The sequence below is a fragment of the Hypomesus transpacificus genome, chromosome 10, assembly GCF_021917145.1.
Source record: "Hypomesus transpacificus isolate Combined female chromosome 10, fHypTra1, whole genome shotgun sequence".
Classification (NCBI taxonomy): Eukaryota; Metazoa; Chordata; class Actinopteri; order Osmeriformes; family Osmeridae; genus Hypomesus; species Hypomesus transpacificus.
This window is the reverse complement of record NC_061069.1, coordinates 7,436,141-7,448,518: the sequence shown is the minus strand read 5'-3', so window position 1 is coordinate 7,448,518 and position 12,378 is coordinate 7,436,141. Positions and strand designations below refer to the sequence as shown.

The following is a 12,378-nucleotide window of genomic DNA, read 5'->3' as shown; positions in this document are numbered from 1 at the left end:
AGGACTGCAGTGTGGGGGGGGAAAAAGATTAAGTTGCAAAGATCCCTCTCCTTGCTGTCTCCACTGTTTCTACTTTGCCTGGGATGAAGTTGTCCTTCATACCACCAGCCCATGCCACTGTACATTATAACCATTCACACAAGCAGAATACACGACCTCACACACAGATGAAGAGAGAAATACAGTGATTTTACCATTTATTACTAATTACTGATGACCAATTCTACCATTTATAGAATTGGTGTTTACCATGCTTCTCTCCTCACAGCAATGATTTGCATGGTAGTTATACCAACTGGTCTAGCCATGCTTACAGAACATGGCCCTGGATTGTCTGGTTCCAGTGCAATGAGCAAATCCTATTAGAAGGGTGTCTCATTGGTCTGCACTTGGCAAAATCGATCAGAAATAGAAAAGCATGTCGAGCAAACTTTTTTTTAAAGGGTTCTTTGCTATTATTTTTTATGCTGCGTGAAGGAAGGCTGTGTTGGTAAGCTGCTTTATCTTACATTCTTCATACACGCGGTGACTGTCATTCTGCTTCGTCTGGAGTTTCTGCCAGACTATTTGTTTGACTGGCACGGTAATCAGCCTTAGAGGACATCGTCTGTGATAGCACAGCAGCTAAATTGCTGATGTCTTTCAAATAGGAGGTGGTGTTTTTCATCCCATTGTCTCTATTTGTTTCTACACACCTAATTTATCTTCCTAGTTTGTCCCCTAACTGTGCAAACAAGCTACCTTGCCTCCAGCTGCCAGGTAGCTTGTTGTGGGTGAGACCGGAAGTTTCTGTTGAGATCCTGGTCTCCTGGCCTTTTCAATGGCAACACCTATTGATAGCATCCATAACCAGTAGTTGCCTCCATTAGTCCAACAATGTGATTCATGGACAGCCCCATACAGGATATAAAGTACATTTCCTATTTTCCTACATTCAGTTTCATTTCCTGTCCTGGGCCGTTGAAGGGCAAGCATCTCTTAATTATTTTCTTTGGGACGCTACTGGACGTTAAAGACTGGACTTTTCTTTGATCTCCAATTCTAACGTTCCATCTCTCACATACTCTCTCTTTCTCTCTCTTCACAGGGCTCCAATGGCTTTGTTGGATTCCCTGGATCAAATGGAGAGAAAGGAGGGAGGGTAAGGAAATTAAATTATTTCACACTCTACTCCATAAGTGCATCCAGTTTTTAGCCTACAAGAATGAAGTTCAACCACAAGATACAACTTACCACCAAAAGACATGGAAGTTGAGATGATGTCATCAAGATGGTTGAAGGGACTCAAGGTCCCAGCACACAGGGATCCAGTAGAGAGGGGTATCAGGTGCAAGGAGTGATGAGCAGTGGAGGAGAGGAGGTGGGCTTTATGTTATTATCCTCTCTCAGACAGACAATCAAGAGTAGACACCTCAGGATCCAAAATGCCAGATCTGACAGGTACTTTAAGCTGTCAAGGGGCTCTGAGGATCTGATTACCACAGGGATTAAATTATTTATTTTGTATAAGATGTTCCAGAGGATTCTATTTCAACCATTACTCAACCCCCTTTGCTACACTGTCGGTTTTTGATAGGCTTTGCTGTGTTTAAATGTCTTCAGCTCACAACTTGGACAGGATTTTTACAAAATAAAATACAGCTGTGCTATTTCACGAGTCTGGAAAGTTCTGTTGATAGACATTTGAATGTTTTTTTCTTTCATAGGGTATCGCTGGCAAATCTGGTCCAAGAGGTCAACGTGGTCCTACGGTAGACATCCGTCTAACAATTCACCTGCAAATCAGAAAAAAAAAAAAAGTTGCAACCATTCTAAACAAATGGCTTTGTGTGTGTTTGTGTGTGTATTGTCAAATATGTAGGGTCCCCGTGGTGGTCGTGGTGCTAGAGGCCCAACAGGAAAGCCGGGTGCTAAGGTTAGTGTAACTCTAACTTTAGCAGGTACCTACCTCTGCTTCCCATTCACTCAGCTGCCACAGTACTGCAATAATCCTGTCTTTAATCCTGTCTAAGTCTCAACTGTACCTCTGCTGTTCCTCCTCAGGGCACATCAGGAAACGATGGGCCCCCAGGTGGACCCGGAGAAAGAGTGAGTACCAGACCATGTTTTGGTTTATATTCAATTTCTTGAGACACAGTTTGTGATCTTGTACTACTATGGTTCGTATTTTTGGGGAAGTTCCATGATGGTTTTGTATTGGTTGTTTTTGGAATGCATATATTAACGTGGTGCTCACCTCTCTCTTTCTCTTTCAGGGGCCTCAAGGCCCTCAGGGTCCAGTCGGCTTCCCTGGACCCAAAGGCCCCAATGTAAGTATTGGAGTGGCCTATGGGTCATTCAGTATTGTATCTAACAAGCTATGGTTTAAGTATATTATTCAAGGCTTCTGGCCACTGTTGCTAACTAACTACTTGTTCACCATCAGGGACCACCTGGGAAAGATGGACTTCCTGGACACCCTGGACAGAGAGGAGAGACTGTGAGTTCTCCAGAGGCTTTCGACTACGATTTGACCTAGACAAGGCTGTTAATACCTGTCATGGAATTACGTTTGCCTAAAATAAACCAAACAAACTAACAAGCTAACATGCTGGATTTTAAGTTGAAACTGTTCTCAATGTGTTCTCCTCTCCAGGGTTTCCAAGGCAAGACTGGCCCTCCAGGCCCAGGAGGAGTCGTGGGCCCTCAGGGACCCACTGGCGAGACAGGCCCCATCGGGGAGAGAGGACATCCAGGTTCCCCTGGTCCCCCTGGAGAGCAAGGTCTTCCTGGATCTGCTGGGAAGGAGGGAGGGAAGGTAAACTAGCGTCTAGATTCTGAACCAGACTTCCCTGGGCTTCATCACATTGCCTGAACACTATGTGGTAAATAGGGGGGTTGGCAGTCTACTACTGAGCTGCGAGGATAGGAAGAAACAAATGTTATTCTTGTCATGGACAGGTTGGTTGAGGGGCAGTTCTATGGGCGCATGTGAAGCCCTCTGTGACATGCTTGCGTGTAAAAAGGGCTATACAAATAAATTTGATTTGATTTGATTTGATTTGATGGAGAAATTTTGATTATGTCAGTGCACTGACGTCAATGCCTTAATCATATTTTGCATGTACACTAACTACTTATTTACATTTATGCACTTATGAGCTTGTAAATATTGTAGTATCTTGATGAGGGTCTCTATCATTTTTTTTATTTTTGCAGGTGAAACAGACTTAGTAAGTGAGAGCTGGAGGTTTAGCTAGAATCTAGTAGGCTCATTCAAAGTCGCTGAATGTAAGCACAAACACTGCCTGGGATTTTAGGCAAAGAGCCAAACAGAAGGGAAAAGAAGGTCTTCTTGAATTGATTGGTTAAAGATCTCAAGTGATTACTTAAGTGAAAGTGAAAGTCAACAGGGCTTTAGAACATCAAGGGCAAGTCATCTTTTATTTGTTTGCAATTAAATGCATGCAACATTGTGTTCTCTCTCCTTCTCTCTCTCTCTCTCTCTCTCTCTCTCTCTCTCTCTCTCTCTCTCTCTCTCTCTCTCTCTCTCTCTCTCTCTCTCTCTCTCTTTCTCTTTGTAGGGTGACCCAGGTCCCCAGGGGGGGCCTGGAAAAGTGGGCCCCGCAGGTCTGAGGGGCTTCTCAGGACAGAGAGGTCTTCCTGGGGCCATGGTAAGACCCAGCACCCCCTTCAAACAAACACCCAGCAACGTTCCTCCACAATACCTCCCAACAGCCTTTGATAGGCTAAGTACCTGCTGTTCAATCAAACGCAGTGGTCTTGAGTCTTTTTGAAAAGAGAGTTTGTGAGGCTCACATACTAATATGGCCATCGTATTGTCGCGCTTCATCATCGTTTGTCCTCTTGCAACCGTAGTGATGAGTTGACCTTAGATGCATTTTCATTGAAGTGAAATTAATTTTTGAGAGACAATAACATTTATAGTCATGTTCACTTTTCAAGCCATCGTCTCTCTTTAAGTTAATCACACTAAAAGACATGCAATGTAGTGAAATAATGACAGATTTTGATGTAGTTGCGGTATGTTACATTAATCCTTCAAAATCGTCTTCTTCTTCTGTTGAGTAGAGAGGAAGTGTAGTTCAAGGTGACACTGATTGACTGGGGATTCAGTCTGAGGTTGCTGACCTGACTTTGTTCATGGCGGGTCATTAAAACAGCTCACAACACCACAGAGACTTATTACTGCAGTTATGTGTTTGCCCCTTGAGTTAGAGAGGGTTGACCTTCCTCTGTACCACTCAAACACACTGACACATACACACTTCCACATAGACACACATAGATACACCCACACACGCACACATATCTCTTCCATATGCACACAGAAACACAAACGGACACAGATCGACAAACAAGCACATTGCACAGACACACACACACACACTCACATACAGTATATATGAGCCAATAAATAACTTTTGGTGGCAGGCAAGTGTGCTACTTCCAGGTTTCTAATACTCTGTGGTAACATGGGGAGCTGAAGAGATGAGGGCTGGGGGAAGGCTTCTGGCAGGTTTAGGACCCCCTGGCTTGGTTTGAAGCTCTGTGTGCGCCTGTAAATTAGTCATTATAATGAAAGCCTTTACTGCCTCTGGCGAGCAGCATTTACCATATGCCACCTTAGCTTCTGGTGCTATGATTCAGCACCAGCACCATAATGGGCAGTCTGGGCATGGATGACAGGAGGCCAGAGATAGATCGACTGCAGGCAAGCATCTGGCCACTAGGGCCGTCCCATTCTTTTAAAACTCAGTTGGACTATTACTGATGAATTATTCACAGAGTTATTGTCGGTTTAGCACTCCTAGATTCAACCTGTCCATTGTTACTATGCTGTGTAGATTAATCAATGTAGCACCCAGTCTTATGTAGATACAGTATTTGCGGTTGCATATTCTTTGTATCAACAATAAAACACTCACACGCACAGTTTGAAAACCCTTTTGACAGCTGTGTTTACTGTGCCAAGACGGAGCTGTCCCCTGCCTAGCAGTCAGTTTGATAGAAGCGTCTTCCTCTCCTGTCTGTCGTTTCAGGGTCCAGGTGGCTTGAAGGGAGGTGAAGGTCCACAGGGTCCACCTGGTCCTATCGTAAGTACCCTGTAACCATGGCCACCTCCCCACTTTCCTCCACAGGAACAGAAGAAAAAACAATTGTTCTGAGAGAGACAACCACTATCGTGGTTCTTAAAAACTGAACCCAAGCAGGTGGTGGTCTTGAAATAATGTTTTTGTGTTTCAGATGGGCAAAAGTCAAGAGCCTTCGAATGATTTCAGTCAGGACAAATGTATCGACTGCTGCAGTCTAGAGCTCTTTTTTTACATTGTGGACCAGCCTTTCAATATCACCTCTGGGGCCTCTAAGCACAGGAAATCCTTATTTCTTTCTTTAGGGGGAGAGTTTATAGTAAGGGCACAAGGATTTTTAACAATGAAGCATTTGTCTCTAAAATTTTGAGCTTGAAATCTCACCCATTGGTGCCTGTTGTGACAAAGCTGCAGAGTTGCAGGGAATGCATGAATCTGTTTAAGTTTGACTGACAGGCAGCTTTGAACTGTCTGACATTTTATTCAGGCGATAAACACAAGCTCCCTTTAATTGCTGTGCCTCGGCAGTGACAGAGCAGTACTAGATTAGACCAGGGAGGACAGACACGGAGTGCACGGAATGCATAATATCGAGAATGTTGCCTCAGTACCTCATCCCAGTGCTATGGGAGATAGTTGTCTGAAGTGGGAGAGATTGGTTTCGAAGTAGGGTATTCACTGAGAACACGTGACTGTTTTGTAGAGCATGATTTTAGAAAAGCCCCTTGAAAAGAGCGAGGTCTGACTCGGTGTCGTGCCCACGCACACCAGCTATCTGCTATTCTCCTCAATCGATTTCCTGCCAGAGAATGAGTCAAGTTGAGCAGCTTAGAGGAGTATGTGTTGCCTATAGTTGTTGTCGGAAAGTTTGTGAGTGTTTAGTCAGGGGCTGGCTGAGTGTCAGGAGATGTTTACCATGAAACACACCAGGCCCCAGGGTGCCAGGTGGCTGCTCAAATGTTCAGCTGAATCACTATGTGTGTGTATTTTGTGTATGTGTGTTGTGTTTGTGTGTAGTGGAAGTGTGTGTGTGCGTGTATGTGTGTGCATGGCTGCATGTATGTGCAGGTGTGTGTATTTTTCTGCCTTACATGTAGTACCTTCATGATCACCATGACTCTTAGAGTTGATCCAGAGGTGCTCATTGATAGCAGAATTGTTTTGCTTTGGCAAACCCATCCTCACTCCGTCATTGTTTGGTTCAGTATTTGGGGATAATGCACAAGGTCCCAATGAGTGTTTGTAAAAGCTCTTAGTTTCAATTGAGTGACCCTCTGAATGCAGGCTCAGAGCAGCTGAGTGCTGTTTCTTTCATGGTAGACCTTCAGAGAATGAAAACGTGTCTTTAATGGACCGTGCTTGACAGATGTTTTCATTCTGTCCCCATATATAAAGCACAGGCTAGCTGGCCTACATATGAGAGTATGAATGGTGATTGTAAGAGTCCTTCACGAGGTCGGGCTTTGAAATTTGAACAGATCGGATAAAGGAAGGGAAGTTCTCAGTGAAGGTGTTATAAGATTGAGTCTAATGGGGTGGTGTGTTGGGGTATGACAGGGGTCTCCAGGAGAGAGAGGTGCAGCCGGCCCTGGTGGTCCCATTGGTCTGACTGGACGCAACGGTCCTCAGGGACCCCCTGGCCCTGCAGGAGAGAAGGGAGGCCCGGTGAGAACACACACACACACTCCTCCTGAGTACACTTCACATACAGTACACACACATATGCTCACACACAATCTCACTGAGCTTGACATGTAAGGATACTGTAAAAAGTGGTGTGCTGACAGCCAGTGTTTGTCATGTGATTAAACCCAGGGAGAGAAAGGTCCTATGGGCCCGGCAGGTCGCGACGGCATCCAGGGTCCGGTTGGTCTTCCTGGTCCTGCCGGACCCCAGGGCCCGCCGGGAGAGGATGGTGACAAGGTGCGTTAACCACTTCTGTTCCTGTAACCTGTTCTAAAATACATTGCATGTGAATTTTTAAACCATAAGTGTAAACATAAGAATTTGTTTTGGAAAAATGTAGTTTAAAACTCCTAGTTTTAAACCCATGAAGACAGGACACCAATATGCACACCAGGAAGACACAGACAAGTTCAGATAAGTTATCTTCAGGCCGACTGGATGTCTAAAGCTAATACACTATTGTGGAGTGGTGACCATCAGACATCCCTGTCACGTCCTCTAGCACCTCCCTTTGTCAATGAGAGTGCCAGTTGTGGGAACTAAGAGCCAAGTAATCAATTAATTGCAAACACCCTCGCAAGGTTTTTTGTTGGCCAATTAAATTAAAATCTCTGGAATAATATTTACCACGCAATCAGGGGAAAGGTGACATTTGTAGAAGATGAGACTAGACTGAACAAGGCGGAGAGACTTTTTGGAAGATGAAAGAGATGTGACATGATGGTTTGACTTGTTTTCCAGGGAGAAGTGGGTGAACCAGGACAAAAAGGAAGCAAGGCCGACAAGGGGGAACAAGTGAGTCCATGTCTTCTTTCCTTCGACTACTCTTCCACATTCCTCTTACATTTACAATCTTACATTCATAAACAGTATAAGAACTGTTCCCCCCAGGAAAGAACAGCATTCAGCCCCTGCTCTGACATGGTGTCTGTGGTTCTCATCAGCATATACTGTCTGTTTGCGAGTAGCATCCTGTTTTCATTGCGGACGGTGTGTCTGTTTGTCCCTGCTGACTGTGTCCTTGTCGTCCGTCTGTCCTTCTTCAGGGTCCTCCCGGTCCTGCTGGGATCCAGGGTGTGGTCGGAGCTCCAGGTCCAGCCGTGAGTCTCACTTCCAATCTTTGGGCACTTTGTGCCCTTAAGCTTAAAGTCATACCATTGTGGCTTTGACACACAGAGCTGACGTACCACAGTATTAAGCAGCTCAGGACAAAAGAACATGCTCTCCTCAGCACCTGCACAAAGTTCAGACCTCGATCCACAGTCTATGGAATTTCTCATGGCCTGAGGCCATATCCCTGCTCCGTGCTAGCAGGGCTCTGGGACTAGTTGCTCTGGCAGGGCTCTGTTTCACCATCTGCAGGGCTCCAATCAAGTTCTGACCTGCCTAGTAGGAGACATGGTTACTGCTAGATGGCGCACATAGGCTGACTATAACACATCACTAAAGCAAGCTGTTAGCATATGTGCCTTCTGTCTTTATTGCCTTTGTTTGGTAATGTAGCCAAAACAACTCCAGTATCTGTGGAACCTGTAGAGAGGAGTGGAAATCACTCTTTTGTTGAGCTATAAGAAAAGCACAACATGGTCCTTGAAGGCAAAGGGCTTTTAGATTCTGACTTTGTTGTTAAAGTGGAACCATGGAGGGTGTTTTTCTGTAAAAAAAACAACAACTTTACATAATCCCTCAAGCCTGGATATGTTTTCATTTGATTTTAGATCTCTGAATATATTCAAATTCTTACATGCGATTTATCCTCACCCAAAACTTTACCTGCCCTCCAAACTCCCTGGTATCAGAACGATCCCAGGGCACAACTTGACAACCCTGGAGCACTTTCAAGTGCTGACATGTGCCATGCGTTTGAACTGAGAACCCCCTATTTGTCAGCACTTCAAACTCCCTGCAGCCTACATCTCTCCATTCCTCTTTCCATCACTTCCCAGTGCTGCACCTCTGCTTCTCAGGGAGAGATTACTTCAGCAAATTTCTCAAGCTCCCTCTCCATCAGGCCTCGGGCTACAGAATGATACCCCTCACTGGCCTTACTGAGGAAGTCAGTGGAGGGCTACTGGAATGCAGTGGTGTTTGTGACCTGTGTGTGTGACCTCTGACCTCTTCAACACAGGGCAGTGATGGTGAGGCAGGACCCAGGGGACAGCAGGGCATGTTTGGCCAGAAGGGAGATGAAGGCTCCCGAGGATTCCCTGGCCTACCTGGACCTATCGGACTGCAGGTGAGTTAAAGGCAATGTTCACTGTGCGCCCAGTCAGACAGACTGATACACACAACCACTCACCTACAGTATGGAAAACCGTTACACCCCAGAACACTGCTGTGCTACATTTGATCTGTCCAGCATCATTTGGATTAGACTCAAACTGAATCATTCACATGTTTCATGGATGCCAACCCAGCTTCATTGTTGATCTGATTTATCCCAAAGCTATAAAATAAATCCCTCACGCACTCTACTCCTTTACCCTCTACTCGACCAAAGCAGGAAATGCAGGAAATCCATCTACATTGGTTTCTGGCATTTTTCCCTCTTTTACGAATGGAAGAAAACCCATCCTTGGTTTCCAGTCATCTTTGATCATGATCATACCTCACCTAGGGCTTTCCCAGATCTAGACATGATCTCAGCTGCCATGGCAGACCTCATCAGGTGTTCAGGAGCATGCAGCCTAACAGATAAAGACCATCAGCACAGACAGCCAGGAGAGACGGAAATAAACTGTAGGACCAGTTTGGACCAGGACCATGACCAGTCTTGGAGGGCCAGTTCACTTGAATTAATGATTACCTGTCAGAGGTCCATGTAGTCTAGGTAAACTCTGTTTTCCCAGTTGAGGCACATTTATCTCTCTAAGATCTTTTTAGATAATTACTTTGATTAATGATAATATTTAAGAGCACCTGTTAAGAGTCCCACTGGTTATGATTGTAGATCAATCTAGATTTAAACATAGTGAAAGAGAAAAAAGTAAAACACCACTATTCAGCATGACGGTCAATTATCCAAGACTGAGTAAGGAGGAAATTTGAGTGAGTCTCATCAGTTCAATGAGACCAGATAATGTTATTTAGTGGAATTGGCTTTAAATTGGGCAAATGCACTTCATCTGAACTGTTTTAATTATGTTTGGCTAAGCTGTCCTTTCAATACATGGCAGCAGACACTGTGAGCTCAGCCTTTCAGTCCAATTATCTGTTGCAGTAATGCTTTTTTTGACTGACTTGATCACTTCAAAGGTTGTAGTGATTACAGTGTAATATAAAAATTCCACCCAACCGGATGTATGCCTCATATTGAGGTTTTCAGGGACAGCAGAAAGTAAATATCAGACCCGATTGCTCATGGAATGTCATCATATTTAATGTACAATGCTGGAAGTGTAAGTAAATGCCAACATCTAAGTAAATATATGTTCATAATTTAGTCCTCACAAGGATTGTAAACACAAAATAAATCACCTTATGGAGATGTTTTTGGGGTTCCACAACTTCAAGTGTTATGTTTGAGGGGTTTGGGGTACAAATAGTACAATTAGTGTTACAATGACTTAAAGGGTTAGGGGTTGGGGTTCACACCATTTTGAATGAAAGTGAAATGTTGGTCCTCACTAGGATTGTAAAACAAACCTGAGTGTGTGTGTGTGTGTCATATCCTACACATTATATACTACATACTATGACTGTAACTGATGTTTCAGTCTCTAAATTAGCCTTCTGTCCAGCAGACATAAATCAAGACAATGGTTTAAAAGACCTTATGGATTATCCCAGTGACTGATACTCCTGTCAGTTTTGTTTTATGGTAACTTCTTATTACAGCTGCACATGCCCAATTATCGATCAGGCATGCTCCACTCCCTGGATCAACAGAGTACCCATAACACAGACAATAACAGCAATTATTCCAGGGGATATTAACTCAGAGAACATACCTCATTCTCACAGGTACATTGTCAATCAAGCTGGAGAGACACGCCCATCACCACAGTAGTACACAGACTACTTTAGCCACACATCATTTCATCACAAGAACACAACTCTCTGTCCCAGCTGAGATACGCCCCTTATTTTCCATTTGCTTTTGACAATGATGGATGGAGCACAGTCAGTGATTTACTCCCGCCCAGGCCTCCTGTAGCAAACCCTTAATTATCTACCAGTTCACTTTGACTAATTGTGTGTTTTTACCTAGAAGTATTTGGGTCTACTAATGCTTTCAGCGCTATCGTGCTTTCAGGACCCCCACTCTCCATTCACAGCACATCCTCATTAGCAGGCTTTTTAGTAGCTTTTTTTTCAATGGAAATAATTTTGTTGATGAATACTGAAGAGCTGATTCTCTCTCCACCAGGGACTGCCTGGACCCCCAGGTGAGAAGGGAGAGAACGGTGATGTCGGTCCAATGGTAAGCCAACTTATTTATACTTAATCACCTAACACCGTTCCTGTTCACCTTACACTCCTTACACTAATATTCCACCTCCGGACGAGTCATAGAGAAGCTGCAGATTTCCTTGATCTCGGTCTCACTGCTCTCTTCTCTGTCGGCAGGGTCCACCTGGTCCTCCTGGCCCCAGAGGTCCTCAGGGCTCTAGTGGAGCTGATGTAAGTGTCACTATAATGGCAGGCCATAATGGCATGTGTGTTCCATGGAGAGGTAGATAACTGAGAGGCTTGTCTTCTCTGCAGGGTGCACCTGGACCTCCTGGTGGAATAGGCTCCCAGGGAGGCAATGGAGAAAAGGTAAGAATGAACCAACTGTCCTTTCTGTCTGTCCTGTTACACTGTTGGTTTGTTGGGGGCCACTGGAGAACTTGGTCTGGTCTTCAGCGTGCTGATGTTTGTGTGTTTCTGTAGGGTGAGACTGGTGAGGCTGGCAATCCTGGACCACCTGGAGAGTCTGGTACTGGAGTAAGTACATCCATCTGGCACTACACATATTTCAGTTTTAGTTTGGTTGCATTAGTGTAGGTTGGGTTTTAGCAGTGTGAAAACAGATGACCAAGATGACAAAGTGTTCATGTAGGTATGTTTTGTGAGGCTTATTTGCGGGGGTGTTCATATCCAACAACGCATCGCTCTGCTTCATGTAAATGGGACTTCCTATTGTGGTCGTACATTTGAGTGTGCAGTTAGTGCGGAGGTTTGTTTGCCATTTGTCACTTTTAGCAGTAGGGATGTTTACCCCTGACCGTGCCCCATCATATCTTGGATGATCCACAGTCCAGCCTGCAGTCTGGAGACTCTGAGAGATAATTAGAGCAGTTATCTTTGGACAGATTCAGTTTGAATCTGTTTATCAAACCAAGAGTGCTCCTTTTTAAGGGGGACCGTTGAATATAATGTTAGACATTTTGATTGAGCCACAAATGCTCACCTGCTCCTTCAATGGCTAAGCTGTTGTGTTATGATGTTCCACTTTCCCACTGAAACTGTATTAATATTTACATCATGTTCTTTCCAAAAGCCTGTTTATTAGACTGATTAGGAAGGGTTTTTTCTGTGGTACATTTGGCAATAAAGACAACATGATGACTGATGTTTACTTTAATCATACTACTTTTTTGTGACCACATTTAAT

The 12,378-nt window shown here is 44.4% G+C and overlaps 1 protein-coding gene across 2 annotated transcripts in view; it reads left to right on the top strand.

The window, feature by feature from the left end:
* Positions 1-12,378, top strand: part of LOC124472096 (collagen alpha-1(XI) chain-like) — a 54,972-nt gene that overhangs the window by 34,277 nt on the left and 8,317 nt on the right. For both annotated transcript variants that reach the window (XM_047026689.1, XM_047026688.1), the window contains 18 exons: positions 1,088-1,141; positions 1,707-1,751; positions 1,862-1,915; positions 2,044-2,088; positions 2,256-2,309; positions 2,426-2,479; positions 2,636-2,797; positions 3,564-3,653; positions 5,043-5,096; positions 6,651-6,758; positions 6,909-7,016; positions 7,521-7,574; positions 7,826-7,879; positions 8,908-9,015; positions 11,149-11,202; positions 11,349-11,402; positions 11,487-11,540; positions 11,655-11,708. In XM_047026689.1, coding sequence (XP_046882645.1) covers positions 1,088-1,141; positions 1,707-1,751; positions 1,862-1,915; positions 2,044-2,088; positions 2,256-2,309; positions 2,426-2,479; positions 2,636-2,797; positions 3,564-3,653; positions 5,043-5,096; positions 6,651-6,758; positions 6,909-7,016; positions 7,521-7,574; positions 7,826-7,879; positions 8,908-9,015; positions 11,149-11,202; positions 11,349-11,402; positions 11,487-11,540; positions 11,655-11,708 — 1,260 coding nt within the window. The remainder of the gene's footprint in view (positions 1-1,087; positions 1,142-1,706; positions 1,752-1,861; positions 1,916-2,043; positions 2,089-2,255; positions 2,310-2,425; positions 2,480-2,635; positions 2,798-3,563; positions 3,654-5,042; positions 5,097-6,650; positions 6,759-6,908; positions 7,017-7,520; positions 7,575-7,825; positions 7,880-8,907; positions 9,016-11,148; positions 11,203-11,348; positions 11,403-11,486; positions 11,541-11,654; positions 11,709-12,378) is intronic.